The sequence below is a fragment of the Peromyscus californicus genome, unplaced genomic scaffold (assembly GCF_007827085.1).
Source record: "Peromyscus californicus insignis strain IS unplaced genomic scaffold, ASM782708v3 Scaffold_3__1_contigs__length_106647218, whole genome shotgun sequence".
NCBI classification, from domain to species: domain Eukaryota; kingdom Metazoa; phylum Chordata; class Mammalia; order Rodentia; family Cricetidae; genus Peromyscus; species Peromyscus californicus.
The window spans coordinates 23925918-23953845 of record NW_026294551.1 but is presented as its reverse complement, the minus strand read 5'-3'; the positions used below and the strand labels follow the sequence as shown (position 1 = coordinate 23953845).

General features: G+C 44.0%; 1 protein-coding gene and 1 non-coding gene across 3 annotated transcripts; both read left to right on the top strand.

Annotated features, from left to right (window-relative positions):
• The first annotated feature begins 36 nt into the window (after positions 1–36).
• On the top strand, positions 37–27353 carry Casc3 (CASC3 exon junction complex subunit). Of its 2 annotated transcripts, XM_052755692.1 has the most exons (14): positions 42–876; positions 1236–1263; positions 1681–1718; positions 14053–14208; positions 14294–14445; positions 15118–15294; positions 15453–16138; positions 20597–20661; positions 22002–22116; positions 22331–22429; positions 22683–22897; positions 24533–24655; positions 24919–24983; positions 25823–27353. In XM_052755692.1, exons 1-13 carry the CDS (start codon positions 649–651, stop codon positions 24940–24942), a joined length of 2106 nt encoding a protein of 701 aa, XP_052611652.1. In that variant the 5' UTR covers positions 42–648; the 3' UTR covers positions 24943–24983; positions 25823–27353. The 2 variants fall into 2 exon arrangements, with proteins under 2 accessions (XP_052611651.1, XP_052611652.1); XM_052755691.1 differs by lacking the exon at positions 24919–24983 and having other exon boundaries at positions 37–876.
• LOC128123532 (small nucleolar RNA SNORA73 family) lies at positions 9252–9434 on the top strand. Its single transcript, XR_008222711.1, has one exon. It is a non-coding gene; the product is annotated as a small nucleolar RNA SNORA73 family (small nucleolar RNA).
• Positions 27354–27928: the final 575 nt, after the last annotated feature.

Below are 27928 nucleotides of genomic sequence, written 5' to 3'. Positions count from 1 at the left end.
ACGTAGCCAAGGATGATCCAGCCCTAAGTGTCCTACCAACCTGAACTTCTAAAAATGTGATAACTAGGTTGGGAAGACACACGGAGAAAGGAAAATTTGAAAACACACAACAAACACCGCGGTATTGTGTTTCCACTGCAATTTCTCCTTTCCTCTAAATTTAGACTGAGGTGAAGAGCTGGCAAATCTGACGCAGGACTAAGGCGTTTTCACCTGGATTCGTGATTTTATCATGCGAAGGAATACAGTAAAATGCTCTGTCTACAACTCAGGGAGAAGCGAGAAATGGAAAACGAAAATCATGCAACAGCTCCAACGCCACAGTGGAGCTGTAACAGGTCGAAGCCCTCCCCAAGGAAAGCCCAAGATGGCCGAGCTCGGCACCCACAGAAGCTACAGCAGACCGGTCCCCGCGCTCTAAGCCCGCACGGGGGGACACGAAGTGCCGGGCCACGCCCCCTTACATCACCGACATACGTAATCTCGCTCTCCCGAAAACGTGCCGCAGGGAGCAGGCCCCGCCCCACGGAGAGAGGGGCGGTCCGCCCTGGACGTGAAGCACGCCGGGACTCCTCTCGAGCCTCCCGGCAGCCTCTGCGACGGGCGTGGTGCGTAAGGAGCTGACCAGCGGTGGCCGTTCTCCGTAAGATGGCGGACCGGCGTCGGCAGCGCGCTTCCCAGGACACTGAGGACGAAGAATCCGGTGCCTCGGGTTCCGACAGCGGCTCTCCGGCGCGGGGCGGCGGCAGCTGCAGCGGGAGCGCCGGGGGCGGCGGTAGTGGCTCGCTGCCTTCCCAGCGCGGCGGCCGCGGCGGGGGCCTGCATCTGCGGCGGGTGGAGAGCGGGGGCGTCAAGAGCGCAGAGGAGTCGGAGTGTGTGAGTGAGCGTTTGCCGGGCGGCGACCCGGGAAGGGGGCGGGGTGTAGGTGATGCGAGCTGCTCGGCCTCCTGCTCCAGGGGAAGGTTATCCCGCTGCGAATTTGCATCCAGCCCCAGGGAAGAAGGGCTGGGTGGTTTCTGAGCGCCGGGCATGCAACGCGGATGTTTATACGGAAACTGGGTCTGGAGGTGTAGAGAATTGGCCTTCTTGATTGTGACTTATAAAGATTTACCTGTCCCCATATCCTTAGTCAACCATTCGTGTTGATTTTTCGGTTCTCCCTCACATTTAATTGCGGGTGGGCTCCCCAAGTCTGGATATTACAGCTCTAACCGGTGTCATCTTCTTCCTCTCAGGAGAGTGAAGATGGCATGGAAGGCGATGGTGAGTGATTTTACTTTACCGTGATGAGTTTTTTGGACCTGAACCGAGACCACGTATTTCTAACGGTGGACTTCTCTCGGATTGTTAAGTTTATTTTTTTTCGGGGAGTGTGCCCAGGAGTAGCTTTTTGTACCATAGGGATCACGAGCAAGGTTGTTTTGGTTCCTTTCTGGAAGGTGACAGATTGAGATCACTGCAGTTACTTACAGTACCGCCTGCCAATACCATAGTTTTTTGTCAGCATAGTCACCAACTTCTCCATCTGTAAATAAATAGAAACTATAATTTCACGCGTCTCAAAAGTTGCTGTCCAAATTGAGGTTTTTAGCCTGATCCAAAGCGATCAGTCAGGAATGTAGTTATAATAATTTTTATTGTTTTCTTCCCCCCTTTCACATATTTGTGTTTTCTTTGCAGCTGTTCTTTCCGATTATGAAAGTGCAGAAGATTCAGAAGTGAGTGTGATAGATTCTTTTTCCTTATGGTCAGAAAATGTCTTTTTATTTTTTATTTTTTTTTAAATTTATTTATTTTTATTTCATGTACATTGGTGTTTTGCCATGGGTGTTGAGGAATTGGAGTTACAGACAGTTGTGAGCTGCCATGTGGGTGCTGGGAATTGAACCAGGGTCCTTTGGAAGAGCAGTCAGTGCTCTTAACCACTAAGCCATCTCTCCAGCCCTGAAAATGTCTTTTTAAAACCTACATTTGTGTGGTACAAAAATTCCCTGACTTGTTTCTCTGTTTGTGTGTTCTTCATTTATGCTTTTAAAACTCTGTTAGAAGCAGGGCGGTGGTGGTGGTGGTGGTGGCACACGCCTTTAATCCCAGCCCTGGAGGCAAAGGCAGGTGGATCTCTGTGAGTTCAAGGCCAGCCTGGTCTTCAGAGCAAGTTCTGCACAGCTCGGGGTACACAGAGAAACTCTGTCTCGAAAAACAATGACAAAAAGTCTTTTAGAGAAGATCTTGTTGAGCTGGTGACAGCAACTGGCAGCCATGTCTCTTCAAGCTATGGATCACAGTGCTAATTGGTTTGTTCTCATTTGAACAAAGTGAGTTTCGAGGCAGAAAATGAGAAGATACTGAAATGCTTTAGGAGATGTTACAGTTCACTTTATACCATCTAGGTTGAAAAGACAGCCACTTGGACCCCTCCTCCCCATTCTGAATGGTTTGTGGGGAAAAAAATCCATCCCTTATTTTATAGATAGGGCTTTTTGGTGTCTATGGGAGTGTTTCCCAGGGCAGACAGCATGTTTGGTTTTGATTGGCTAGATAACTGTAGATACTGTCAGAATAACTTTGTCCTAGAATGATCTGCCCCAGAGTTGTTGAACAGACTTCTGAGTTTTGTATTTTGGTGATGGGGTTATATTTGGGGAGAATTGGATTGTGGGTCAAGGATTTGCTCTATAAATATGTTTGTTTCATTAGTTAGATTTTGTGATTTGTTTGTTTTGTGATTCTAGGGCTTGAGCCTAGAGGTAGGCGCATGCAGAGAAGTGTTCTACCACTGAGGCTACTACCTCAGCCCTATATATCTCCTAGGATTTTGACTGTCTTAGACTGTATTACAACTTGGGAGTGTAACAGTAAACATTTCAAAATTCCTATTTTAGAAGGAAACAGTACTCTAGAAAACCTGAGAAAACAAAAGCTTGTGGCATAGAAATAAATTCAGCAAAATATAAATTCAAATAAGTTCAGGGCCATCCTGGACTATAAACAAGACCCTATCAGGAAAAAACAAAACAGGAAATGAAACTTTTTTTGTTGTTGTTGTTGTTAAGATTTTTTTTTTTTTTTTGGTTTTTCGAGACAGGGTTTCTCAGTGTAGCTTTGCGCCTTTCCTGGATCTCGCTCTGTAGACCAGGCTGGCCTCGAACTCACAAAGATCCGCCTGGCTCTGCCTCCCGAGTGCTGGGATTAAAGGCGTGCGCCACCACCGCCCGGCTTGTTAAGATTTATTTTATGTGTATGTGTGTTTTGCCTGAACTTATGTGTTGCACCGTGTTCACGTGTACAGGTGGTTTTGAGCCACCATGTGAGTGGTGGGGACTGAAACCAGGTAGGTCCTCCGCAAGAGCAGTGAGTGCTTTTTAACTGCTGAGTCTCCAGCCCCTCACTGTAAGTGTAGAGTGGCTTACCATTCTGTTTATAAAGGAGTTTGGATGTAATTCTGAGAGCAAAGAGAGAAATTGCACAGAAGGTTTGCCCAACATCAACCGTGGATGAGGCAAGACTACAAAGTAGACATCGAAGTTTCTTAGGAATTAGGTGTCATAATATACAACGCACCTATAATTCCAGCACTCTAAAGGATCAAGAGTTCAAGGCCAGCCTTTGGCTTCATAGCAAACTGTCTCCAAAAAAGGGTTTAAAAAATGTGTTTTAAGATAATCTAAAGAACTTGATGGTGGTTCCCTAGACATCTAGTGAGACTGGCAAGATGTGGACCAGTGTGAGAGTTATTTTGGTTGGACTAAAGGACTTCCCCCTCAATTAAATCTAATTTGGTATCTAAAGAAGAAGTCAGTGTTTAGATTGATTAATGGAGTTAATAACTAAAAAAGAGATAGTACTCAGAAATTCAGTAGTGGCTTAGGTTTTAGATGGCTTTTTAATTTTATTTTTTTGTGCTCCAATCCAGGGCTTGTCCCTGAGGCTGGTGCTCTAACATTAAGCAACACCCAACCAGGTTTGGGATGTTTGAAGAGAAAGGAACCTATGAGGCTTTCAAGTGTTAAAGTTTAATACATGATTTATTTTTTTTTTATTTTTTTTTATTTTTTTAGTTTTTCAAGACACGGTGTGTATTATATATATATTTATTTATTTTGTTTTTGTTTTTCAAGAGAAGGTTTCTTTGTGTAGCCCTGGCTGTCCTAGAACTCACTTTGTTGACCAGACTGGCCTTGACTCATAGAGATCATCTGCCTGTCTCTGCCTCTCAAATTGGGGGATTAAAGGCGTGCACTACCACCACCACCACCACCACCACCACCACCACCACCACCACCACCACCACCACCCAGCATAATGAGGCAATGCATTTTTTTTTTTTTTTTCCAGAACAGGGTTTCTCTGTGTAGCCTTGGCTGTCCTGGAACTTGTTCTATAGACTAAGCTGGTCATGAACTCAGAGTTCTGCCTGCCTCTACCTCCCGAGTGCTGGACTTAAAAGTGTGTGAAGTTAGCCAGGCAGTGGTGGCGCAGGCCTTTAATCCCAGCACTCAGGAGGCAGAGCCAGGCGGATCTCTGTGAGTTCCAGGCCAGCCTGGGCTACCAAGTGAGTCCCAGGAAAGGCGCAAAGCTGCACAGAGAAACCCTGTCTCAAAAAAACAAAAACAAAAAAAGGTGTGTGAAGTTATACTTTTGATAGGGTATGGTCTGGCATGCCTTTGTTGTTTGTAGGAATGCTGTTCTTTTTATCCTTTCTATGTGGCTGTCAGCTGCAGCAGGAAATGCAGTTCAGTGTGGCTGCCAGTTCAGCCTGTGAACGCTGCTAAAAACTTTGAGGGGGTTCTACTCAAATATTCCTTCTTGGGATGCTTGATGGATACCACAGCAAAGGATTTCGGGGCAAGTCAGAATGAGGCAGTTAGTTGAAGTTATTGATGAAAAGAAGGATAAAGCTGTACATGGTGGCACACACTTTCAATGGGAGGCAGAGGCAGGTGACTCTGAGTCTGAGGTCAGCTTGGTATACCCAGCAAGTCCTAGGCTAGCCAAAGCTACATAGTAAAACCCTGTCTCAAAAAGAAAGAAAAAATAAATAAAAAAGAACAACAACAAAACCGAAAATTACCCAAGAAGGATAATCTAAAGAGAATCTAATGAAGGTGTTAAGAGGAGAACATGCCTAGTTGTTTTTATTAATTTTTTTATTATATTGAGACACAGTCTCTTTTTCTATAGCCCTAGCTGGCCTGAACCTTATTTTTCTTAACCACAGGATTCTGTCCTTGAGTGGGAGGGAGACCTTTTTTCTTTAGGTACATTGTGCAGGCTTGCAGGTGGAGAGGGGGTGTTAAAGGGTCCCGATTTATACAGAGGTCACAACGAGGGTAGACTTAAGACATAGTTATTTTTAAGATTTATTTATTTTATATGTATGAATATTCTGCCTACGTGTATGTATGTGCAACACATGTATTCCTAGTGCCCTCAAAGTATATTGGATCCCTAGAACTTGAGTATTCATGGTTGTGAGTCATTATGAGTGCTGGGACTTGAACCTGGATCCTCTTCAAAAATCAACAAGTGCTCTTAACTACTGGAAGTCTCTCCAGCCATTTACCTATTCATTTTGTATGAGTTTGTTTTTCTTACCCTTTAGAAGAAAGCATGTTTAGGGTACTGTTAGAAAGGTACTGTACCTTTTCTCACTTCACAGAGCTCCCTCTCCCATTTTTCTGTGATGGTGAAAAGTAAGGGAAGCTTTCTGAGGTTTCTTGTTTTCGTTCTTCTCCCCAGCTTGTGCTGGAACTTTCTTGTGCTGATTGGTTTGTTGTCTTCTCAGTCGTCTCTTTGCTGTTCGTGTTCAAGAAGGAGCCTTGACAGCTGGTCAGTTTGACCCTGAGATTGTATCATAAGCTTTTCCATTTACATGGTATAACCCCTCCTGGTCTCAGCAGTCAATGACTGTTGGTTATTTCAGGGTTTTCCTGTTCTTTGGTATCTTTACATCTCTCTTCCTCCTAAACCAGCACTATGCAAGTGCTATGGCTGTCAGTACTTTTGTGTATACATTTAGAGTTGAAAGTTTAAGACACACCTTGTTAACATAGTTTGGTTGTAAAGGTTTGGGTTTTGCTGTCTAGAAGCTATCATTCCATGTAGAGATTGAAGAGAAATAAACTGTGTTGCTGAAGCCGGGCATTGTAGTACTCATCTCTAATCTCAGATACTTAAGATGGTGATGCAGAAGGTCACAGAGGCCAGCCTGGCAACATAGAAAAATCTTGTCTCAGAATTCTTTTCTTTTATTTCAATTTGAGACAGGATCTATGTGTACTTGATGGTTTGAAACTTGCTTTGTAGATCAAGCCTGCCCTGAACTCACAGACATCCACTTGCCTCTGCCTTAGCATATCCTTCCATGCCAGGCTTCAGAATAAAAATTTGAAAAGGGCTGTGCGGTGGTGGCTCATGTCTGTAATCCAGCACTCAGGAGGCAGAGGCTGGTGGATCTCTGTGAGTTCAAGGCCAGCCTGGTCAACAGAATAAGTTCCAGGACAGCTACACAGAGAAACCCTGTCTCAAAAAACAAAAAACAAGCCGGGCGGTGGTGGCGCACGCCTTTAATCCCAGCACTCGGGAGGCAGAGCCAGGCGGATCTCTGTGAGTTCGAGGCCAGCCTGGGCTACCAAGTGAGTTCCAGGAGAGGCGCAAAGCTACACAGAGAAACCCTGTCTCGAAAAACCAAAAAAAAAAAAAAAAAAAAAAAATTGAAAAAGGGTTGGGGTTTGTAGCTCAGTGATAGACTGTTAAGTATTTACAAGGCCCTGGGTTCATTCTCCAGTATTACAAAACAACCAAAAAGATGTGTTACTTCCATTTTTCCCAGAGTGGTCCAAGAAACCTTTTTTAAAAAATGTTGTTATTAGGGCCAGGCATGGTGGCGCACGCCTTTAATTCCAGCACTCGGGACGCAGAGCCAGGCGGATCTCTGTGAGTTTGAGGACAGCTTGGTCCACAGAATGAGATCCAGGACAGGCACCAAAACTACATGTAGAAACCCTGTCTCGAAAAATGAAACAAAACAAAAAAGAGTAAATAAAAGAAAATTTTTTTTAAGGGCTGGAGCTGGAGCTCAGTGGGAGGGCATTTGATTCAACCCAGTATTGAGTAAAAGAACAAAGAAAATTTTGACAGAAAGGAAAGCTAGAGAGAATACTTCAAGGTCAAAAGGTGATTTGTTTTTTATTTGGGAGAGTCTCCAGTTTAGTTAAAAATTGGAGGAATACGTAGTAAGGGAAAGAAAAAAGACAGAATATGGGAGAAAATATGAGCCAGACAAACATTTTTATTGTTTTGTTTTTGAGATAGGGCAGCCCTGTCTAACCTGAAACACACTGTGTACACCAGACTGGCCTTGAAGTTACAGAGATTTGCCTGCCTCTGCCTCCCAAGTGCTGGGATTAAAGGCGTGTGCCACCACTGCTCGGCAAATACCTCTTTTAAGAGGTATAGTTGGGCAGGATTCAAGAATGAGAGGTTTGCCAGAGGCTTGCATTAAGGTTCAAGAAAGGAACTGAAGTCAGGCAGTGTGTGCCTGGTTGGATTCCCTGCATCAAGGCTCTGGGAGGCTAGTGCTTGAGGCTGTAAAGGTGATGTCTAAGTTGCAGTGGAGACCCCAGGATATTGGAGATGTCAGAAAACTGCAGTATTCTTGGCCATAATCAGGTGTCCTGTCTTAGGGTTACTATTGCTGTGATGAAATGCCATGACAAGACGCAACATGGGAGGAAAGGGTTTATTTGACTCACATATCCTGGTTTTTTTGGGGCTACCAGCTTACAAAAAAAACGACTTGGAGACTTATTAATTATGAAAGCTCGGCCTTAGCTTAGGCTTGTTTCTAACTAGCTCTTATAACTTAAATTAACCCATTTCTCTTCATCTACATGTTGACAAGTGACTCATGGCTTTTACTCCTGCATGTGTGTTCCCTCTGCATCTTCTGGCGATTCCTCCTTTCTTCTTCCCAGAGTTCTCTGTCCCTAGAAGTCACACCTAACCAACCTCTTCTTGTCTAGCTAATAGCCATTCAGCTCTTTATTAAATCAGTCACAGTGACACATCTTCATACAGTGTAAGGGAATATTCTACAACAGGAAGCCAAGGCAGGAACTCAAACCAGGCAGGAACCTGGAGGCAGGAGCTAATACAGAGGCCATGAGGAGTGCTGCTTACTGTTTGCTTCTCATGACTTGCTCAGCCTGCTTTCTTAACAGAACCTAGGACCAGGAATAGCACCAACCACAAAGGACTGGGCCCCACATCATTCCCTAATTAAGAAAATGCTCTACAGGCATGGCTACAGCCCAGTCTTGTAGAGGCATTTTCTTTATTGAGGTTCCCTTCTCTGAGATTATTCCAGCTCTCTAAGAATATTCCGAGTTGACATAAAACTAGCCAGCACATCTCCCCACAAAGGAAAACCTGAGACCAAATGGATTCACTGATGAATTCTGTCAAACTTCTAAGGAAGATCTCCTCCTGGTCCTTCTTAATTTGTTCCACAAAATAGAGAAGGAACACTGCCAAATTCATTGTATGAAGCCAATATCATCCTGGAATCAAAAACAGGTAAAAACATAACAAAAACAACAAACCATTTTCTCAGATGAATGAAATGCAGACGTTCTCAGCAAAATACTTGCAAACACATTAAGATCATACATCATAACCAGGCAGTGGTGAGGCACACCTTGAATCCCAGTGCTTGGGAAGCAGAGGCAGAAGGATCTCTATGAGTTCAAGTCTGGTCTATAGGGTGAGTTCCAGGACAGGCTCCAAAGCTACACAGAGAAACACTGTCTCAAACAAACAAACAACCCAAAAAAAACAGAATCATACATCATGAACAAATGTCTTCATCCCACAGGTGCAAGGTTGGTGTTGCATGTGTAGATTAATGCATGTAATGCACCGTATAAACAAGCTAAAGCACAATGCATCCTCAAAGAAATTAGGGAAAGTATCTCATTCATAGTAGAATGCTTGGCAGATTCATAACTTGTTTCTCTTCTTAAAAAGAAGCTTACTAGCCGGGCGGTGGTGGTGCATGCCTTTAATCCAGCACTTGGGAGGCAGAGCCAGGTGGATCTCTGTGGGTTTGAGGCCAGCCTGGTCTACAGGTCGAGATCCAGGACAGGCACCAAAAACTACACAGAGAAACCCTGTCTCGAAAAAGCAAAAAAAAAAAAAAAAAAAAAAAAAAAGAAGAAGCCTACTGTAGCTGTCTCTAAATAAATAAAGTCCCAAGTGTGGAAAACCCAGGTGGTCTCACCACCCGGGCTCTGTCTGAGTGGTACATGGGAGTGTAAGTCTCCTTTCACATAGTTGCAGATGGAGCCAGGCCTCATGTCTACACCTACATATCCAGGCCTTCCTCAGAGACTTGTGGGCAATGACTGAGGAGACAAACTCTGTAGTGAACAGATTTCTAAAGCACTTGTTCAGGGTGTGAGTCAGTCACACCTGTTGAAGAATTGTGCTTTGTTCTCTTTTAGTGTATTAATAATAAACAAATTCTTTAAAATTTATTATTAGATATGCTGGAGAGATGGCTCAGCAGTTAAGAGCATTTGCTGCTCTTCCAGAGAACCTGAGTTCAGTCCCAGGTCCCAGGCCCACTGTGGGTGGCTCACAGCCACCTGTATGTAACTTTAGCTTCTTGGGATCTGACACCTTTTCCTAGCCTCTGCAGACACTTGTGTCGTTGGTTGTTTTATTACTCTTTATTGTTTGGGGGCCCACCACCCAGCTCCAAATAATCACACATGGAGACTTTTTCTTATAAATGCCCACCTTAGCTTGCCTTATTTCTTGCCAGCTTTTCTTAAATTGTCCCCTCTACCTTTTGCTTCTGGACTTTTTCCTTTTCTTACTTCTGTATATCTTATTTTCACTCTTATCCTCTGGCTGGTGGGTGGCTGGGTGGTTGTTCCCTTCTTTTCTCGCTCCTTGATCTTCTTGCTTCTAGATCTTCTTTTCCCAGATTTCTCCTATTTATTCTCCCTGCCTGCCAGCCCTGGCTACTTCTCTCTCCTGCCTGGCTATTGGCCATTCAGCTCTTTATTAGACCAATCAGGTGTTTGTAGACAGGCAGAGTAACACAGCTTAAAATAATATTTCACAACATACTTACACATCTTTGACATTTATTATTGTGTGGAGGTAGGGCATACAAGGACTATAGGCTTTGAATCTGACTTGAAGTCTCCTCAGCACTATGCTGTTCTTTTTGCCCAGTTAACAAAATTAGGTATCTTTCTTTGTGTTTGCGTGTAATATTGGGTCTCGATTTTTATCCCTGGAACTCACTGTGTATAGACCAGGCTAGCCTCAGATTCACATATCTGCCTGCTTCTGCCTCCCTAAACTGGTATCAAAGGTGTGTATCATTACAACCAGCAAAATTAGTTTCTCAATAGGAATATACACGTTTCTTCATTGACATTCCATCACAGCCTAAATAAAATGTTGTATAAAACAAAGTTCCCTCATTAATAGTGCTAATACTACTTTTACATCTTTAAATTAATTAGCTGGACATGGTAGCATGCCTATAAATCTAGCTCTTGGGATGGGGATAATTCACTAGTTCAAAGCCAGTCTCAGCTACGTAATTCCAAGCCAGCCTAAGCTATATAATTAGACCCTGCCTCAAGAAAGAAAGAAGGAAAGAAAGAGGACAGAGGTGAGGGTGGGAAACCGATGGGTAAGAACTCTTACTGCTCTTGCAGAAGACCCTGGTTCTATTCCCAGCACCCACATGGCAGCTCACAACCACCTGTAACTCCAGTTCCAAGGGATCTTATGCCTCCTGACAGCCACAGGTTTCTGCATGCATGTGGTCCACTTAACATACATTCAGGTGCACACATATATGCATAGAATAAAAATCAATTTAAGGGTGAAATTCAGGGAGCATACGAGTAGAAGAGCATAGTGAAGAAGTATGTATGTACACTGAGCAAGTTCTTGTTTGTCTGTTCCATAACCTAGGAGTAAGGAAAGTACTGAATGATTACCATCCTCTCATCCCCCAGAGAGGGAAAACAATAGAATTGCAGAGGATGAAAAGAATCAAGGGTGCTTGTTAAGCTGTAGATAAAGACTGATTGTCACGTTGCAGGTGTAGTGAAGCTTCTTTAGTTCTCCATCTCTTTTCTGAGACTTGTCACTCAAAACACTTTGAAGACAAAACATCCAGATGATGAGTGGTTTGGAGTATAAACATAGAAATGGAAAGAGGGATTAATTGGCTTGTTTGTCTAGGTCAATTAGGCAAGCTTAGCTTTATTTTAAAAAAGGACAGAACGCCGGGCGGTGGTGGCGCACGCCTTTAATCCCAGCACTCGGGAGGCAGAGCCAGGCGGATCTCTGTGAGTTCCAGGCCAGCCTGGGCTACCAAGTGAGTTCCAGGAGAGGCGCAAAGCTACACAGAGAAACCCTGTCTCGAAAAAACCAAAAAAAATAAAATAAAATAAAAAAGGACAGAACATTGAAAGCTTCAAGCCTAGCCAGGACTCTCACATGGTATCTTTACCAGATCCTGGTAGGCTAGCCTGAAGTGAGAAGGCAGTCTGATTTAGGTTAGGTGCCAGGTACAGTAGGAGAGTAAGAAGTAAGAGGCCAGGTGGCAGAGGTTTAACACATCATTAGTGACTAAACCACCTTCCCTTCAGCCCATTTCTTTGCATTCTTAATAGCTCTGTAAACCTCCCTCTGTAATCCAGTTATGTCTCCTAAGCATCAGGTTTGGAGAGAATGGGGAGGAGAGTTTGACCACATTTTCTAGCCACTGCTTTTCCCTATGTGGAGCTAGCCATACCTTCATTTCTTTCCCCACTAGTGTGCTAATGATACCTCTTCCTCCCCACCCCCACAGGGTTTCTCTGTGTAGCTTCAACTGTCCTGGAACTCAGAGATCCTGCCTGCCTCCGGCTCCCCAGTGCTGGGATTACAGGCATGCACCACCACCCACCCGAGAGACCTAACATTGTTAGGAACTGTATTATTCAAATTTGTGTGTTAAGAGAAGGAGAAAAAAAAGGTGTGGTGGCTCACACATTTAATCCCAACACCAGGAGGGAGAGGCAGGTTTGAGGCCAACCCAGACTACATAGGAAGTTCCAGGCCAGTCAAGACATGGCAAGACCTTGTCTCAGAGAAAAAAGGGGTGGTAATGGGCGAGTAATAATTCAGAGAGAGTACTCATGCATTGTTTGTTTTCGTTTCTATGGCAGGTCATTCTCTAAGATTTTCCAGATAAAAATCTTAATTTTACGATGTTGTTGTGGATAGGGTTTGTTTTCTCTGGGAATCTCATGCTGTAGGAAATTCAGTACTCCTATCATAGACATAAAAAGTACAATCTTAGGGGCTGGAGAAATGGCTCAGCAGATAAGAGCACCGGTTGCTCTTCCAGAGGTCCTGGGTTCAATTCCCAGCAACCACATGGTGGCTCACAACCATCTGTAATAGAATCTGATTCCCTCTTCTGGTATGCATGAAGACAGGTCACTCATATACATAAAATAAGTAAATATTTAAAAAAAATACAGTCTTAGAGGCTGGGCATGAGAGTGCATGCCTTTAATTCTAACACTTGGGAGGCAGAGGCAGGCAGATCTCTCTGTGTTCCAGGCCAACCTGGTCTACAAAACAAGTTCAAACCAGGCAGTGCTGCATAGTGAGACTCTTGTCTCTAAAACAAGAAATTGGTGTGACTTGGGCCTGTAGTGCACATAACTCACTGGTTAGTGCTTGTATTGCCTGTTTGAGAACCTGAGTCTGATCCACAGTAAGAGGGGGAAAAGTAAGTCATGAACTGTAAGCAAGCTAGGACTGCAGTTCAGCAGTGGAATAAATATACCCCAGGCCTTGGATTCAATCCCAAGCTCCAAAAGAGGGGGTATGGAGACTCTTGAGATTACTCAGTGAGTAAGGGTACTTGCCATAAAGCCTGTCAACCTGAGTTTAGTTTCTGGAATCCACACGTGGAAGGAGAGAACTGACTCCCAAATTGTCCTCTGACCTCCACACGAGCCATGGAAAGTTTTTGTCTTCATATTTTCTCAGCCTGCTTATAGAAATCCTGAGAGTTGGAGATGCTAGATTCAGAAGGACTCTACTTTTTATTTTATTTCATTTTTTTTTCTTTTTTTTTTTTTTTTTTTGGTTTTTCCAGACAGGGTTTCTCTGTGTAGCTTTGCGCCTTTTCCTGGAACTCACTTGGTAGCCCAGGCTGGCCTCGAACTCACAGAGTTCCGCCTGGCTCTGCCTCCCAAGTGCTGGGATTAAAGGCGTGCGCCACCACCGCCCGGCTTATTTCATTTTTTTAGGTAAGATATTAATGGGATACCCAGGCTAGCCTTGAACTCTAAGTCTTTTCACTTCAGTTTCCTGAATTGCTGGGATTATAGGTGTGTGCCACCTCAAGCCACATAATCAGAAAGATTGGTAATTTCTACTGTAATCCATTTTTTCGAATTACTTATGGTGTGTGTGCGCGCGCACGCGCGCGCATATGTGTCTGGAGGACTGAGGGCAACCTCAGGTGTTATTCCTTAGAGCTATCTACTTCATTTTTTCACACAGGGTCTCTCATGAAGACCAGAGACTTATCAATTGAGTCAGGTCAACTGGCCAGCAATTCCCCGAGAATCCCCTGTCTGTGTCTCTTCAGCTCTGGAATTGCAAATGTGTACCACCATGCCTGGCTTTGTGCATGGTGCTAAACTTAGGTCCTCATGCTTTTGCAGCAAGCATTTTATCAACTGAGCTATCTCTCCAGTCCATGTGTTTTGTTTTTGTGAGGCAGGGTCTCATGTAGCACAGGATGGCCTTAAACTTACTATGAGCTGAAGGGATCTTGAACACGTAGTCTTGTCTCTCAGCTGCTGGCTTGTACACGTGTGCTGCCATACTTGCAGTGCTTGTTTCCGTTCTAATACTAGTAAAAGGTTGTCAGAAAATGCTTCCCAAAAGAATGGAAAATAAAAACTTACTGGTCGGATCTCATCTCCATGATTAACAGGGATACTTTTTCAGGGTGAAGAAGGAGAATACAGTGAAGAGGAAAACTCCAAAGTGGAGTTGAAATCAGAGGCTAATGATGCTGCTGATTCCTCAGCAAAAGAGAAGGGAGAAGAAAAGCCTGATACTAAAGGCACTGTGACTGGAGAGAGGCAAAGTGGGGATGGACAGGTCAGTACCCAGCACAGTCTCCACTTGGGGGCTGGCATAGGGCCTCTCACCTCCTTGGAAGAGTAAGGAGTCCTTTGTCTTCCAGGAGAGCACAGAGCCTGTCGAGAACAAAGTGGGTAAAAAAGGCCCTAAGCATTTGGATGATGATGAAGATCGGAAAAATCCAGCATATATACCCAGGAAAGGGCTCTTCTTTGAGCATGATCTTCGAGGACAGACTCAGGAAGAGGAAGTTCGGTAACAGCCATCTTTTGCTATTCCCACTACTGGCTAGCTTGTGCTTAGTGCTTGCTGTGTCGGATGCTTTGATGACTTCTTCGCCTGTATTGTTTCCTTTACTACTCGGAACATTTTAAGATAAGTGTTAGGATTATTCCTTCTGTACAGATGAGGGAAATACAGCTTACGGTACTTGGTAACTAGTTGCTAGGCATGGTATCATACACTTGTAGTCCCAGCACTCAGGAGTCTGAAGCAGTATGGTTATAAGCTTGAGGCCAGCTTGGGCTACATAGTGAGACCCTGACTCATAACGCAAAAAGAGGTGGGTGTGCTAGTGTGACCCCTGATCTCAGCTCTAGGGAGGCAGAAGCAGGAGGATATAAGAGAGGTGAGTTCAAGGCCAGCCTTGTCTACATATAGCAATTTCCAGGCCAGCCAGAGTTACGTGGCGAGACCCTGTCTTTAAAAAAAAAAAAAAAAGAAAAAGAAAAGATTTGGTAACTGTTGGTGGTAAAGGAGCTGGGATCCAGATTCAGGGTGGTCTGTCTTCAGATCCTAAATCATTACACCTCTATGGCCTTTAACCTGTGGCTCCTGAGATAGGAAGTTTTTATAGGCTACATTTTAGTAGAGAGATAATTTCAAAGTATTAATTGTCTCAAGACACCTCTGGTTGGTTTGATCCAGACCCAAAGGGCGTCAGCGAAAGCTGTGGAAGGATGAGGGTCGCTGGGAGCATGACAAGTTCCGTGAAGATGAACAGGCCCCAAAGTCCCGACAGGAGCTCATTGCTCTTTATGGCTATGATATTCGATCCGCTCACAATCCCGATGACATCAAACCCCGAAGAATCCGGAAACCTCGGTAAGGAAATTCAGGAGCTTAGATTACTGATATTCTGCTTTTCTAAATGCATTTCTAATCTTTCAAGTGAGTAAGTATGTGGTGTGAACAACTCCCTGATTCCGAGTATATACTTGGAGGGCTCTTTTCTTAAGTTTTTCTTAATTTTACTGTTTCAGATTTGGAAGTCCTCCACAAAGAGATCCAAACTGGATTGGTGATCGATCAAACAAGTCCCATCGCCACCAGGGTCCTGGGGGCACCCTACCACCAAGGACATTTATTAACAGGAATGCAGCAGGTACTGGCCGCATGTCTGCATCCAGGAATTATTCTCGATCTGGGGGCTTCAAGGAAGGTCGTACTGGTTTTAGGCCTGTGGAGGTTGGTGGGCAGCATGGTGGCCGGTCTGGTGAGACTCATAAGCATGAAGCTAATTACCGGTCACGGCGTCTGGAGCAGACTCCTATGAGGGATCCGTCTCCAGAACCAGATGCTCCGTTGCTTGGCAGTCCTGAGAAAGAAGAGGTGGCCTCAGAGACACCAGCTACTGTTCCTGACACTGTACCACCAGCTCCTGACAGGCCCATTGAGAAGAAATCCTATTCCCGGGCAAGAAGGACCCGGACCAAAGTTGGGGATGCAGTCAAAGCTGCTGAGGAGGTTCCTCCTCCATCTGAAGGGCTTACTTCAGCAGCCACAATCGCAGAAACAACTCCACCTCCAGCTGCTAAGACTGGGAACTGGGAGGCTCCAGTAGATTCTACCACAGGTGGACTGGAGCAAGATGTGGCACAGCTCAATATAGCAGAACAGAACTGGAGTCCAGGACAGCCTTCGTTTCTCCAGCCACGGGAGCTTCGAGGTAAGCACTAGAGGCTGGGGACTAGATTTTCTTGTGTCCCTGGGACTTCCCTCTAAGGAATGAGTGTCTGACAGAAAGCGCTCTTTCCTTAACAAGTGTAGATTCTCAGTCTGTCTGCCTGTCCTCAGAGTAGTTTTCTGTGTTACCCAAGCCTGTCCCATCAGTACTTAGTGCATCGGTCAAGATTCATTTTCTCTTCTTGCACAAGGAGTGACAGAAGATAGAGCATCTTCCAACTGTTTGAGCCAGTGGTTAACTGTTTGAAGACAGAAACACACTTGAATTTGAGTCTGGATAGTTTGTTCTAAAAGGAAAGCCCTTCTGATGTCCTTCTTTCTAGAGACAGATGAGAGACACTAGAACTACATAGAATGCTGGTGCTTTAGGGTATTTAAAATGCAGCTAGAAGGAAGAATTGGACTTTGAGTTAATCAATTTTAAAAACACATATAGCACTGGCAGGTGGTGGCATACATCTTCAATCCCAGCACTCAGGAGGCAGAGGCAGTTAGTTGGATCTCTGAGTTCAAGGCCAGCCTGGTCTGCATAGTAAGCTCCAGGATAGCCAGGGCTACACAGAAAACCCTGTCTCTGAAAATAAAATAAAATAAAATAAAAGCACATGTAGCAGTTACCATTTAGTTTTTGAAATCTAGCTCAAACTTTTTTTGGAGATTTTTTTTTTATTTTTGTGTGTAGGTGTTCTGCTAACACACATGTCTGTGCACCATGTATAAGTGCTCACAGAGGCTAGAAGAAGGCATCAGATCCCTTGGGAATAGAATTATAGATGATTGAGTTGCCATATGGATGTTGGGAATTGAACACAGGTCAGGAGCAGCCAGTACTCTTAACCACTGAGCCATCTCTAGCCCTCTAGGCCAAACTTAAGGATTGGAAATCTTCATGATTACTGGGAATTTTGGCACTCTGGTACAGGTGATTTTATTTTAATTATTCCTTTTAATTTTTGAGATTATAATATAATTACATCATTTTCCCCTTCCTTCCTTCCAAAGCCTCCCATATCATCCTCCTTGCTCTCTTTGAAATTCATGGCCTCTTTTTTATTAACTGTTGCTACATGCATATATGTCTATACATTTATATTCCTAAATACATCATTGTTCACCCTGCTCAGTCTGTATGTTACTTGTCTATGTGTTGTCAGGGCTGACTGGTATTGGATCAGGTGGCTCTTCCCTGCTCTTAGCATTCCTTAGTTGCTTGTAGGTCTTTGTAGAGGGTTAAGCCTGGTAGGTTTTCCACTGTCCACTTGGGCATGTCTGTTGTTGTTGTCATTGTTCGGCTCAGGTTTGTGAGATTTTATGCATGTGCCTTCTTTTGATACTAGGAAATAAAATCTCTCAGCGGACTCCCCGATCCTTTGGCACTTAAGATTTTTCTGCCCCCCTCTTCCTCAGTGATCCCTGATTCTTAGGTATGGAAGTTGTTTTATAGATGTATCTGTTGGGACTGTGCTCCAATGTATCATGAATCTTAACAGGTCTTATTAATAAAATCAAACCTGAGGCCAGTTATTGGGGTGAATGCTGGAAGATCAGAGAAGCAGAACAAGCCACAGCTACCTTACCTTGCCAGTTCCTCAGCTGATCCTGTTTCCTCAGACCGGAAGCCTCTGAGTCCTCATCCAGAATGGGTCTCAGCTGAACTGTGCTGCTAGAAGCCTGAAAGCTTAACCAGCCAAATGCTTCTAGTTCCTGGTCTTCACGCCTTATATACCTTTCTGTTTTCTGTCATCACTCCCTGGGATTAAAGGCTCGCTTTCTGGGATTAAAGGTGTGTGTCACCATGCCTGTCTGTTTCCAATGTGACCTTGAACTCACAGAGATCCAGAGGGATTTCTGCCTCTGGAATGCTAGGATTAAAGGTGTGTGCTACCACTGCCTATCCTCTATGTTTAATATTGTGGCTGTTCTCTTCTCTGACCCCAGATAAGTTTATTAGTGTGCACAATATTTTGGGGAACACAGTACCACCACATTTCCCTCTTTTTTTTGTCTAAAATTTAAAAAAGCTTATAACTAATACAAGAAAAATGATATCCAATAAGTATATACAATATACACAGTCAAGATTAAACTAATGATGTCTAGTCCATTAACATTTGACAGATTCAGACAAAGAACTCAATATATATTAACAATGTCCAGTCCAGTAATATTTGATAAACTCAGACAAAAAATTCATTACTTATCCTATTTAAAACAAGTAGTTCCTTTTTAAAAGTAGATTCCATAATCTCCCTTTTTATCTTATCATATCCATATTGCTAGGATTAAAAGTGTGAGTGCCACCATTTTCTAGCCTTTGTATCTAGTTTTGATTGGTTGTGGTTTTCTGTAGTGGTCTTCATCTATTGCAAAGAGAAGTTTCCTTGATGGGTGGTCAGGACTACATTATCTGTGGGTATAAGGACAGATATTTAGAAGGTAGTTAGAGATTATGCTGACTTAGGAAAATGGTGGTTGTGAATTCTCCTCCGAGATCCATTACTTCACTACCGTGGGTAGTTGGCTAGGCTTCCAGTACCAGGCATGATCTCCCTCTTGTTGAGTGGATCTTAAGTCCATTTAGAGAGCTGTTGTTTCCCACCAAGCTTTGGGTGCCCCTCTACACCCTTGGGTTATCTGGCCCATGCTGGTCCTCATTGTGGTTCATAGATGTCTTAGCCAGGTATCACTGATTACGTCTTTCCTTTGGAAACCTGCATGGTGTCTTCTGGTACCACACAAGCTAGTTACCAGGGAGGAGGCTTTCAGGTCAGTTCCAGCTGAGGAGTCTCTGGGCTGGTACAGGCAACTTTTGAGCACTGAAAATTAGTATAAACTGTATTCATCCTAGAGTTAGTTGGTCTCTGGACAGAGAAGTTTAACTTTTTGTACTGATACTTTACTATCTTTGGGAGACTGTCTATAAAACATTCCCCTTTAACTTAAAAAAATCATTTTTACTTATTTATTTAGGTTTTTCAAGACTGGGTTTCTCTGTATTGCTCTGGGTGTTTTGAAACTCTGTAGACCAGGCTGGCTTCAAACTCAGAGATCCACTTGCCTCTGCCTCCCGAGTGCTGGGATTAAAGGTGTGAGCCACCCCCACCTCCTACCCCCATCTTATTTTTTTACTTACTTGCTTACTTATTTGTTTATTTTTAAGATTTATTTGCACCAGGCTGCAGTGACACACGCCTTTATTCCCACACTCGGGAGGCAGAGCCAGGCAGATCTCTTGAGTTCGAGGCCAGCCTGGTCTATAGAGCGAGATTCAAAGCTACACGGAGAAACCCTACCTGTCTTGAAAAACCAAAAAAAAGATGTATTTGCTTTAGGACTAGAGAAATGGCTCACTGCTTAAGAGCATATAGGGCTTGTTCTTGCAGAGGAACCCCAGTTCAATTCCCAGCACCCACATCAAGCAGTTCATAACTGCCTAGAACTGCGGCTTCAGGGAGCCAATACATCTCTGACTTCTTTGGTCACATATATACACAAACAAACATAAAATTTTTAGGATTTATTTACTTTATGAATGTATTTTGGCTGCATGTATAATTGTGCAATATACATGTCTGATGCCTGAGGAGGCCAAGGTCAGAAGAAGGGGATAGGATTCCCTAGAACTAGAGTTATTGGTGGCTTTGAGCCACCAAGTGAGTGCTGGGAATCAAACCTGGGTCCTCTGCAAGAACAGTGAGTGCTGTAACCATTGAGCCATCTTTTTATTCTAAGTCACTTTTGTCCAGAGAGAATGTACTCTCTTTCTTATAGCTAGTGTTGTTAGAAAACATTTGGGCCAGCACTTTATGGTATGTTTCCTAATGTGCTAATTACAACCTCCTAAAGTTTCTATATAGAGAAATACCTTATTTAGTACGAAAAATTTGAACTTGAGTTTGCCAGTCTTTTTTCAAGGACTTTGTTGTTATAATAAAGATGTTGGGCAACAAGGGCAAATTTTCAAATGCTAGCATTGACAGTAAGCAGACAGTTTAAAATATTTGTTTTATGTGTGTGTGCACCTGAGTTGATGTGTGTACATGCGAGGGCATTGGATGCCCTGGAACTAGAGTTACAGATGGTTGTAAGCTTGCGTGTGGTCGATGGGAACTGAACCCAGGTCCTCTGCAAGAGTGACAAGTTAAGCATATGGTTTTAAAAGGAATTTTGCTAGTTTAAAAGAAGGGAAGAATGCATTTTTTTTTCTTTTCTTTTGGTTTTTCAAGACAGGGTTTCTCTGTGTAACAGCCCTGGCTGGCCTGGAACTTGATTTGTAGACCAGGCTGGCCTCGAACTTAATGGAGACCCACCTGCCTCTGCCTCCCAAGTGCTGGGATTAGTGGCATGCACCACCATGCCCAGCTGCACTTATTTTCTTGATGACCTTTGATTCCTATTCACTTATATGTGCATTCAACCAGTGACTTTTGGTGTATTACAGGTATGCCCAATCACATCCATATGGGAGCAGGACCTCCACCTCAGTTTAACCGGATTGAAGAAATGGTACAAAATGGGAAGGAGGGGGACTGGGGCTGTGTATACTTGGTGGTAGAGAATGCATGACAGCCTTCATTCAGCTTCCAGTACTGTCAAAAAAGTGTTGAGATAGAATCTCACTGTTTAGCTCCGGCTGGCTTGGAGTTCCCTATGTAGACTAGGCAGGCCTTGGACTTAGAGAGATCTGTCAGCCTCTCAACTAAAAGGTGTGCACCACTATGCCTGGACCTTAGTTACTGTGACAAAACACCATGACTAAGGCAACTTAGAAAAGAAAGCATGTAATTGGGCTTCCGGAGGGCTAGAGGCCGTGGTGGCAAAGCACAGACATGGCAGCAGGATCATCTGAGAGCTGACGTTTTGATCTGAAAGTAGGAGGCAGAGAGAGCACACCTGGACCGGCCCATCTTTTGAAACCACAAAGCCCATTCCAGTGACACACCTCCTTCAACAAGGCCACACCTCCTGGTCTTGTCCAAATGTTCCACTAACTGGGGTATTCAGGTATTCAAATGTGGTTCACTCTCATTGAGACCACTACATTTTTTCACTGTTAAAACCCAAATAAGCTCTTTTTATTATTTGAGATGGTCTCTTATCCTTCAACACAGGCTGGCCTGGAATCTATCATATAGCTCAGGTAAGCTTCAAACTCAGTCCTCCTGCTTTGAATCTTGAGTTCTGAGGCTACAGGCTTAGGCTGTTATGCCAGCCAGTATAAGTTTGGTGGGGTTTTGTTGTTGTTGTTTGGGTTTTTTTGAGACGTCGTTTCTCTGAGAGTAACAGCTCTGGCTGTCCTGGAACTAACTCGCTTTGTAGACCAGGCTGGCCTCAAACTCACAGAGACCCACCTGCCTCTGCCTCCCAAGTTCTGGGATTAAAAGTGTGAACCACCACTGCCCAGCTTTTTAAATTTTTTTCTTTTATAATTTATGTTCCTTTTTTCCCTCCTGCACATACGTCTTGTGAAGGTGTCAGAAGCCCTGGAACTGGAGTTATAGACATTTGTGAGCTGCTATGTAGGTGCTGGGAGTTGAACCCAGGTCCTCTAGAAAAACAGCCATCTCTTCAGCCCCCCCATATAAGTTCTTGATAGCAGTTTTTCCATTGATTATTCATTGGATTTGTTTTGTTTTAATTTGAACCTCAGAAATGTAGAGGATTTGGGTTCATTCAAATGCTGATATTTTTCACCAAATTTTCAGTCCAGTTTATACATATTTATTAAAAACTTCCATGTACCAAGTTTTACTAACCTGTAACAGATAGGAGTTGACTTGAGAAACAGGTAGGATTTGACTTGAGAATCACTCTTCTGGAGTCTTAATCAAATCTCTTTATCTCAGGGTGTCCAGGGTGGTCGAGCTAAACGTTATTCATCCCAGCGGCAGAGACCTGTGCCAGAGCCCCCTGCTCCTCCTGTGCATATCAGTATCATGGAGGGACATTACTATGATCCATGTGAGTTCTTTCTTATTGTTGGGATACCTTTCTTGTCAGTGTCCAGCCTTCTACCGTTTAATTCCCTTCTGACTTCACAGTGGTTATCTCACATTGTCTAGTTGCTATTTTCTTCATATGGAAGATTTAGAGCATTAAAGGTCTGCAGGACAGAAAGAGTTGCTGATGTGGTATGAAGCGTTGGGGTTTATAAGAATCTCAATATATCTTACAGTGCAGTTCCAGGGACCAATCTATACCCATGGTGACAGCCCTGCCCCACTGCCTCCCCAGGGCATGATTGTACAACCAGAAATGCACCTTCCTCACCCAGGTACGCTTGCATCCCTCTTGTGTGCTTATAGTGTGCAAGGATCTGTGTTAGGGACTCTACAAACCCTGCCTTTTTCAGCACTGTCATGCTATCCAATGATGCTGACCACCCTGGCTGTTTATGTAGCAAACTCAATTTTATAAGTCCATCTTAAGGACAATCTAACCTGTTGTGCTCAGTGGTCCAAGATAAGCCAACCCATGATAAAGGTGGTATCCTCCTTTACAGTTTTTGTTTGTCTTTCTTTGCCTAGGTTTACATCCCCATCAGTCACCAGCACCTCTGCCCAATCCGGGTCTCTACCCACCACCAGTGTCCATGTCTCCAGGACAACCACCACCCCAGCAGTTGCTTGCTCCTACTTACTTTTCTGCTCCAGGTGTCATGAATTTTGGTAACCCCAGTTACCCTTATGCTCCAGGAGCATTACCTCCTCCTCCACCTCCTCATCTGTATCCTAACACACAGGTAAGATGCCTAATTTTTTCTAGGTATACATCCTTTAAATCACACAGGGAAAATGTTAAAAAGAATTTTGTGAGATCATTTCAATGCCACTGATTCTCCTGTGTGGCACTAGAATACCCCCTGGTGGTCAGGAGCTGGAAATGCAGGTTATGTAATGTCTATCATTGCTTCTTATTTTCAGAGTATTTTTTTGTTGGTGTTACATTTTTTTGATGTGGGATATCTCACCATATATCCCTTACTGGCCTGGAACTTGCTATGTAGACCAGGCTGGCTTCACAAGAGATCCACCTGCCTGTACCTCTTGAGTGCTGTGATTAAAGGCATGCACTACTAAGTGTGGCCTTGATTTGTGTTTCAATTTTTCTTTTCTTTTTTATTTTTATTATTTATTTGTTTGTTTTTGAGGCAGGGTCTCACTGGCTGGGAATATATATATGATCCTCAGCCCCTGACTCCTAAGTGCTTGGGAAAACCGTGCCTCTTCAGTTTCTTTAAGGATCAGTATCTTACAATATATCATGGGTGTCCCCATCTGTTATAGTTTTTTTTTCCTCGAGATAAGGTTTCTCTGTGTAGTTTTGGTGCCTGTTCTGTATCTCGCTCTGTAGACCAGGCTGGCCTCGAACACAGAGATCCGCCTGCCTCTGCCTCCCGAGTGCTGGAATTAAAGGCGTGTGCCACCACCGCCCGGCCCCATGTGTTATTTATTCAGCTGTACGAAGCAGTGTATTTTTGTCCTGTACCACATATCCTATCCCTGTCCTGAGAGCACTTGATATCATCTGGCATCTAGAATGCCACCACTGAGCTCAGCCTTTCTATTTGTCAGCTAATGAAAGGACTGGGAAGAGTTGGACACTACTTTAAAGGATGGAAACCAGGAATTGGAAAGATGGCTCAATGGTTAAGGGCACTTGCTCTTGCAGAGGGACCCAGGTTCAGTGCCAGCACCCATGGCAGGCAGCTCACAACTGCCAGTAGTAACTCCAGCTCCAGGGGTCTTCCTGGCCTCTGAGGACACCACCATACAGTCACATAGACACTGTCTCAGTTAGGGTTACTGTTGCTGTGAAACAAAAGCAGTCATGTGACCAGTGTTACCTGGAGGAAAGGCTTATGTGGCTTATACTTGTACATCACTGTTCATCATGGAAGGAAGTCAGGTTAGGAACCTGGAGGCAGGAACAAAGGTCGTGGAAGAGTGCTGTTCTCTTGCTTGTTCCTCATGGCTTGCTCAGCCTATTTTCTGTTTTGTTTTGTTTTGTTTTATTTTTTTGAGACAAGGTCTCACTATGTAGAGCATTCCACTCTACCTGTCCAAAAAAAAAAACCACCCATTTTTTTAAAAATTGAAGTTCTTAGCCAGGCGGTGGTGGCGCAGGCCTTTAATCCCAGCACTCAGGAGGCAGAGCCAGGCGGATCTCTGTGAGTTTGAGGCCAGCCTGGGCTACCAAGTGAGTTCCAGGAAAGGTGCAAAGCTCCACAGAGAACCCTGTCTCGAAAAACCAAAAAAAAAAAAAAAATTGAAGTTCTTCAATGCTTTTTATTTTTGTAGCTGGCTAGTGTTTTGTTTCTCCTAATTTGGGTTAATTCTTAACTTTTTTTTTCCTCCTGGCTTTATGGGGGTCCTAGGCTCCATCGCAGGTGTATGGAGGAGTGACCTACTATAACCCTGCCCAGCAGCAGGTGCAGCCAAAACCCTCCCCACCCCGGAGGACTCCCCAGCCAGTCTCCATCAAGCCCCCTCCACCTGAGGTAAGTCTCATTCCCACACTTTAAGCATGTGGGCTTGCTTTCTCCAGGGGGTGTGTTTCTATGGAAGTCTTTGTTTTGAGACAGGGTTTCTCTATGTATCTCTGGCTGTCCTGGAACTCAATCTGTAGACCAGCCTTGCCTTGAACTCAGATTCTGCCTCTGTCTCCCAGAATGCTGGGATCAAAGATGTGTGCCACCACACCTGGCTAATGGAAGTCTTTTTGTGTGTGACATGGTAACAAATTCCAATTTTTTTATTTCAGGTTGTAAGCAGGGGTTCCAGTTAATACTGAGTTTGCAAATATTTTAAGTGTAACATCATGTGAAAGTAAGTACCCAGTGTACTGTGACTCTTAGTCTAAAACTAATTCTCACCCTTATGTGCTTAATAAAACTACCTAGCCGGGCGGCGGTGGCGCACGCCTTTAATCCCAGTACTTGGGAGGCAGAGCTGGGTGGATCTCTGTGAGTTTGAGGCCAGCCTGGGCTACAGAGTGAGTTCCAGGAAAGGCTCCAAAGCTACACAGAGAAACTCTTGTCTCAAAAAAGCAAAATGAATGAATGAATGAATGAATGAATGAATAAGTAAATAAATAAATATAAAACCACCTAATTAATGCTTTACATTATAGTCATGAGATATCTCAGGGAAATTGTTTTATGAATGCATTGGGCAGAATTGAAGAAAAACCATTTCTCCCTTCAAAGTTTCGTGTGGGAAACTGAAGAATAAAAATACAAGAGCCCAATCTAAACTAGATCAAAGAAAGAAAAAAACCTGAATTTAAGTTGTTATAGCCAGAGAAGCCAGTTGTAAAGCTATTAGAAGAGAGGGGCTGTGGGGCTGTTTCAGAGCTTTGGAGGAGTGTGGTTTGTTTAGGAAAAAAAGATCGCACTGTATAACCCTAGCCGGCCTCAAACTTTCCATCTTCCTGCTTCCACCTCTGACTGCTCAGATTACAGGTGTGGGCTGCCACACCTGACTCTGGGGTGTTTTTATTGCTCTTGTTTTGTTTTGTGGTCATTCAAACACATTATTTAGAAGCCCAGGGTGATCTTTGGCGCCAAATAAGCCACACTGTTTAGAAATGTGGCCTTCTGAGAAGGCTTATATGAATACCCAGAGGTCCACTGACACATAGTTCTTCTCTTTTTAACTCACAATAGAACAGGAAAGGTGAAAACTTGGGGGAGATGAGAAATGTGGGGTGACCCTGCCAGCCGAGCACGAGAGGCCCTCTTCTGAGGACAGGCCTGCTAGAGAGAGAAGAAACCTCCACTCTTCACTTGAGCTGCCTGGACTCATAGGAGCAGAGACTGGACAGCCCAGGCTTCAGAGTCTAGATTCCTGCAGAGTCAGAAGCCTGCATCTCACTGTTGTTTACTTTCTCCCCGGAAATTCAAGTGTCTTCTGCTCCCAGGGAAGTTCCTTCCTGCTTATTTGTTTGAATGTTCATTTTTAAAGCCTGACTTAACCCTTCTTAAATTAATATTCTTAGTTTTTTTCTCCTTTTCCTTGATCTACCCCTGACTTTACATGAAACAAGTTCAGTCTAGTTTACTACCCTTTCTGGAGTCCTTTTGACTCCTCCCCGACTCCCACATAATCGAGACTGTATCAACCAAGTGTAAAAATAGCTGGCCTTTTCCTTGTGAGTGGTCTTTATTAGTCTCTAACTCCTAACCCTGTGGAAGCTATCTGCACCCAGTATCCCACTGTAGAGGAGAGCTCAGTAGGTGAGCAGGAGCCCTTGTTTGGGGTGTAGGTCTTACAAGACTGAGCCTCCTTCAGTACCTCTATTCTGATGGACTTCAGTCCTCCAGGGAGGCAGAATCTCTGCTGTGGAGAGAGAAAACAAGCTGAATGCTTTTGTGAGAAGGGAGGGAGGGGTGAGATCCTCTGCACGATGAGGGGACGCATGGCTGAGTCCTCAGGGCTGTCTTTGAGGTGAGTGAACTAGTGGGCCCTGCTTCTTTTCTTTACATCCCTCCTACTACATCCCCTCCCAGTTGCTGTGGACCAATGCATCTCTAGAGACAGATACTATCCAGCAGTCTATCTGCCTTGTCTTTTGCAGTTCTTCTCCATGCCTTCCCTGCTACAAGTGTTTTTAGATGTTACTACCTTACTTTCCCCAAATTCTGCTCCTGTACTTGGAAACAGAAGGTAACTGTACCTTGACTCCTAAGGAAGCAAGTCACCTTCTGGGCAAAGGCTCTCCCTTCTGTCATTCCTCTCCATGGCATGTCAAACCACATCCCTGTGCCCTGTGGAAGTCTGTTACTGCAGCACTATGCCTGCAGGGTTCCTACAGAACCTGAGGAAAAGGTGGTGGCTGTCTCTCCCCAGTAATGTCACTGTTTTTATTCTTCCCTCCTACAGCTGGCCTAACCACTCTTGAGTCAGGGTGGGGGGTAACCCCCAAGGAGGAAATAACTAAGAGGTTCTTCCAGGGGTAGCTGGTGGTTGTGCCTTTTATGGGCTTCCCTTTGCCTTAAACCTGAAGATGTTTCCTCAAGCCTGTGGGCGCATGCCCAGATTCCCAGACCTTAAGACACTGTGACAGTTGTCTGTTGGTCCACTGTGTTTAGTTGCAAAGATTTCACCCTGTGTGTTGTTTTTGTTACTGTTTTAAAGGTGCATATTTGTGATCAGCATTGTGACTTGGAGATAATAAAATTTAGACTATAGACTTGACTCTGTTGCCACTTATTATATGTATCTTGATTTGGGAGGAAAGAAAGAGACTAATTTCACTATAGAATCACAGTCATAATTTGAGCCAGCACAAACTGGTAAAATGGAAGGTCATAGAGGTAAGGAGCCCTTGTGAGGCCCCAAGTTTGAATGTGCTCACCAATAGTTTCTCATTCTATCCCTCTTTTTTTGTTTTTCAGACCTGGGGCTCATACAGTCCAGGCTGGCCTCTTAACTCACCCTTCAGTTTCTGATCCTACTGTCTCCACTCCCAGGTGCTAGGATTTCAGGTGTACACTGCCACACGCAATTTCTGTCAGGTTATTTTTTTTAATATATTTATTTATTTTTGTTTTTTTGAGACCTTGTCTCACTCTGTAACCCTGACTGGTCTGGAACTCACAGAGATCCACCTGCCTCTGCCTCCTGAGTGCTGGGATTAAAACTGGGTTACTATGACTTGCTTTTAGTGCTGTCTTTACTTTCCAAGAAAGATAACTCTACGCAGCTGGGCATAGTGGGATTAAAGACCATAGAATGCTGGTCTTTAATTCCAGCACTCAGGAGGCAGAGGC

What these genes read in the sequence shown, in the direction of transcription:
- Casc3 (XM_052755691.1), top strand. Translation starts at nt 649, where the DNA reads ATGGCGGACCGGCGTCGGCAGCGCGCTTCCCAGGACACTGAGGACGAA. An exon ending in ACTCAGGAAGAGGAAGTTCG is followed by an intron (nt 14,446 to 15,117) that starts GTAACAGCCATC and finishes GGTTTGATCCAG; the next exon opens with ACCCAAAGGGCGTCAGCGAA. An exon ending in TCAAGCCCCCTCCACCTGAG is followed by an intron (nt 24,656 to 25,822) that starts GTAAGTCTCATT and finishes AACTCACAATAG; the next exon opens with AACAGGAAAGGTGAAAACTT.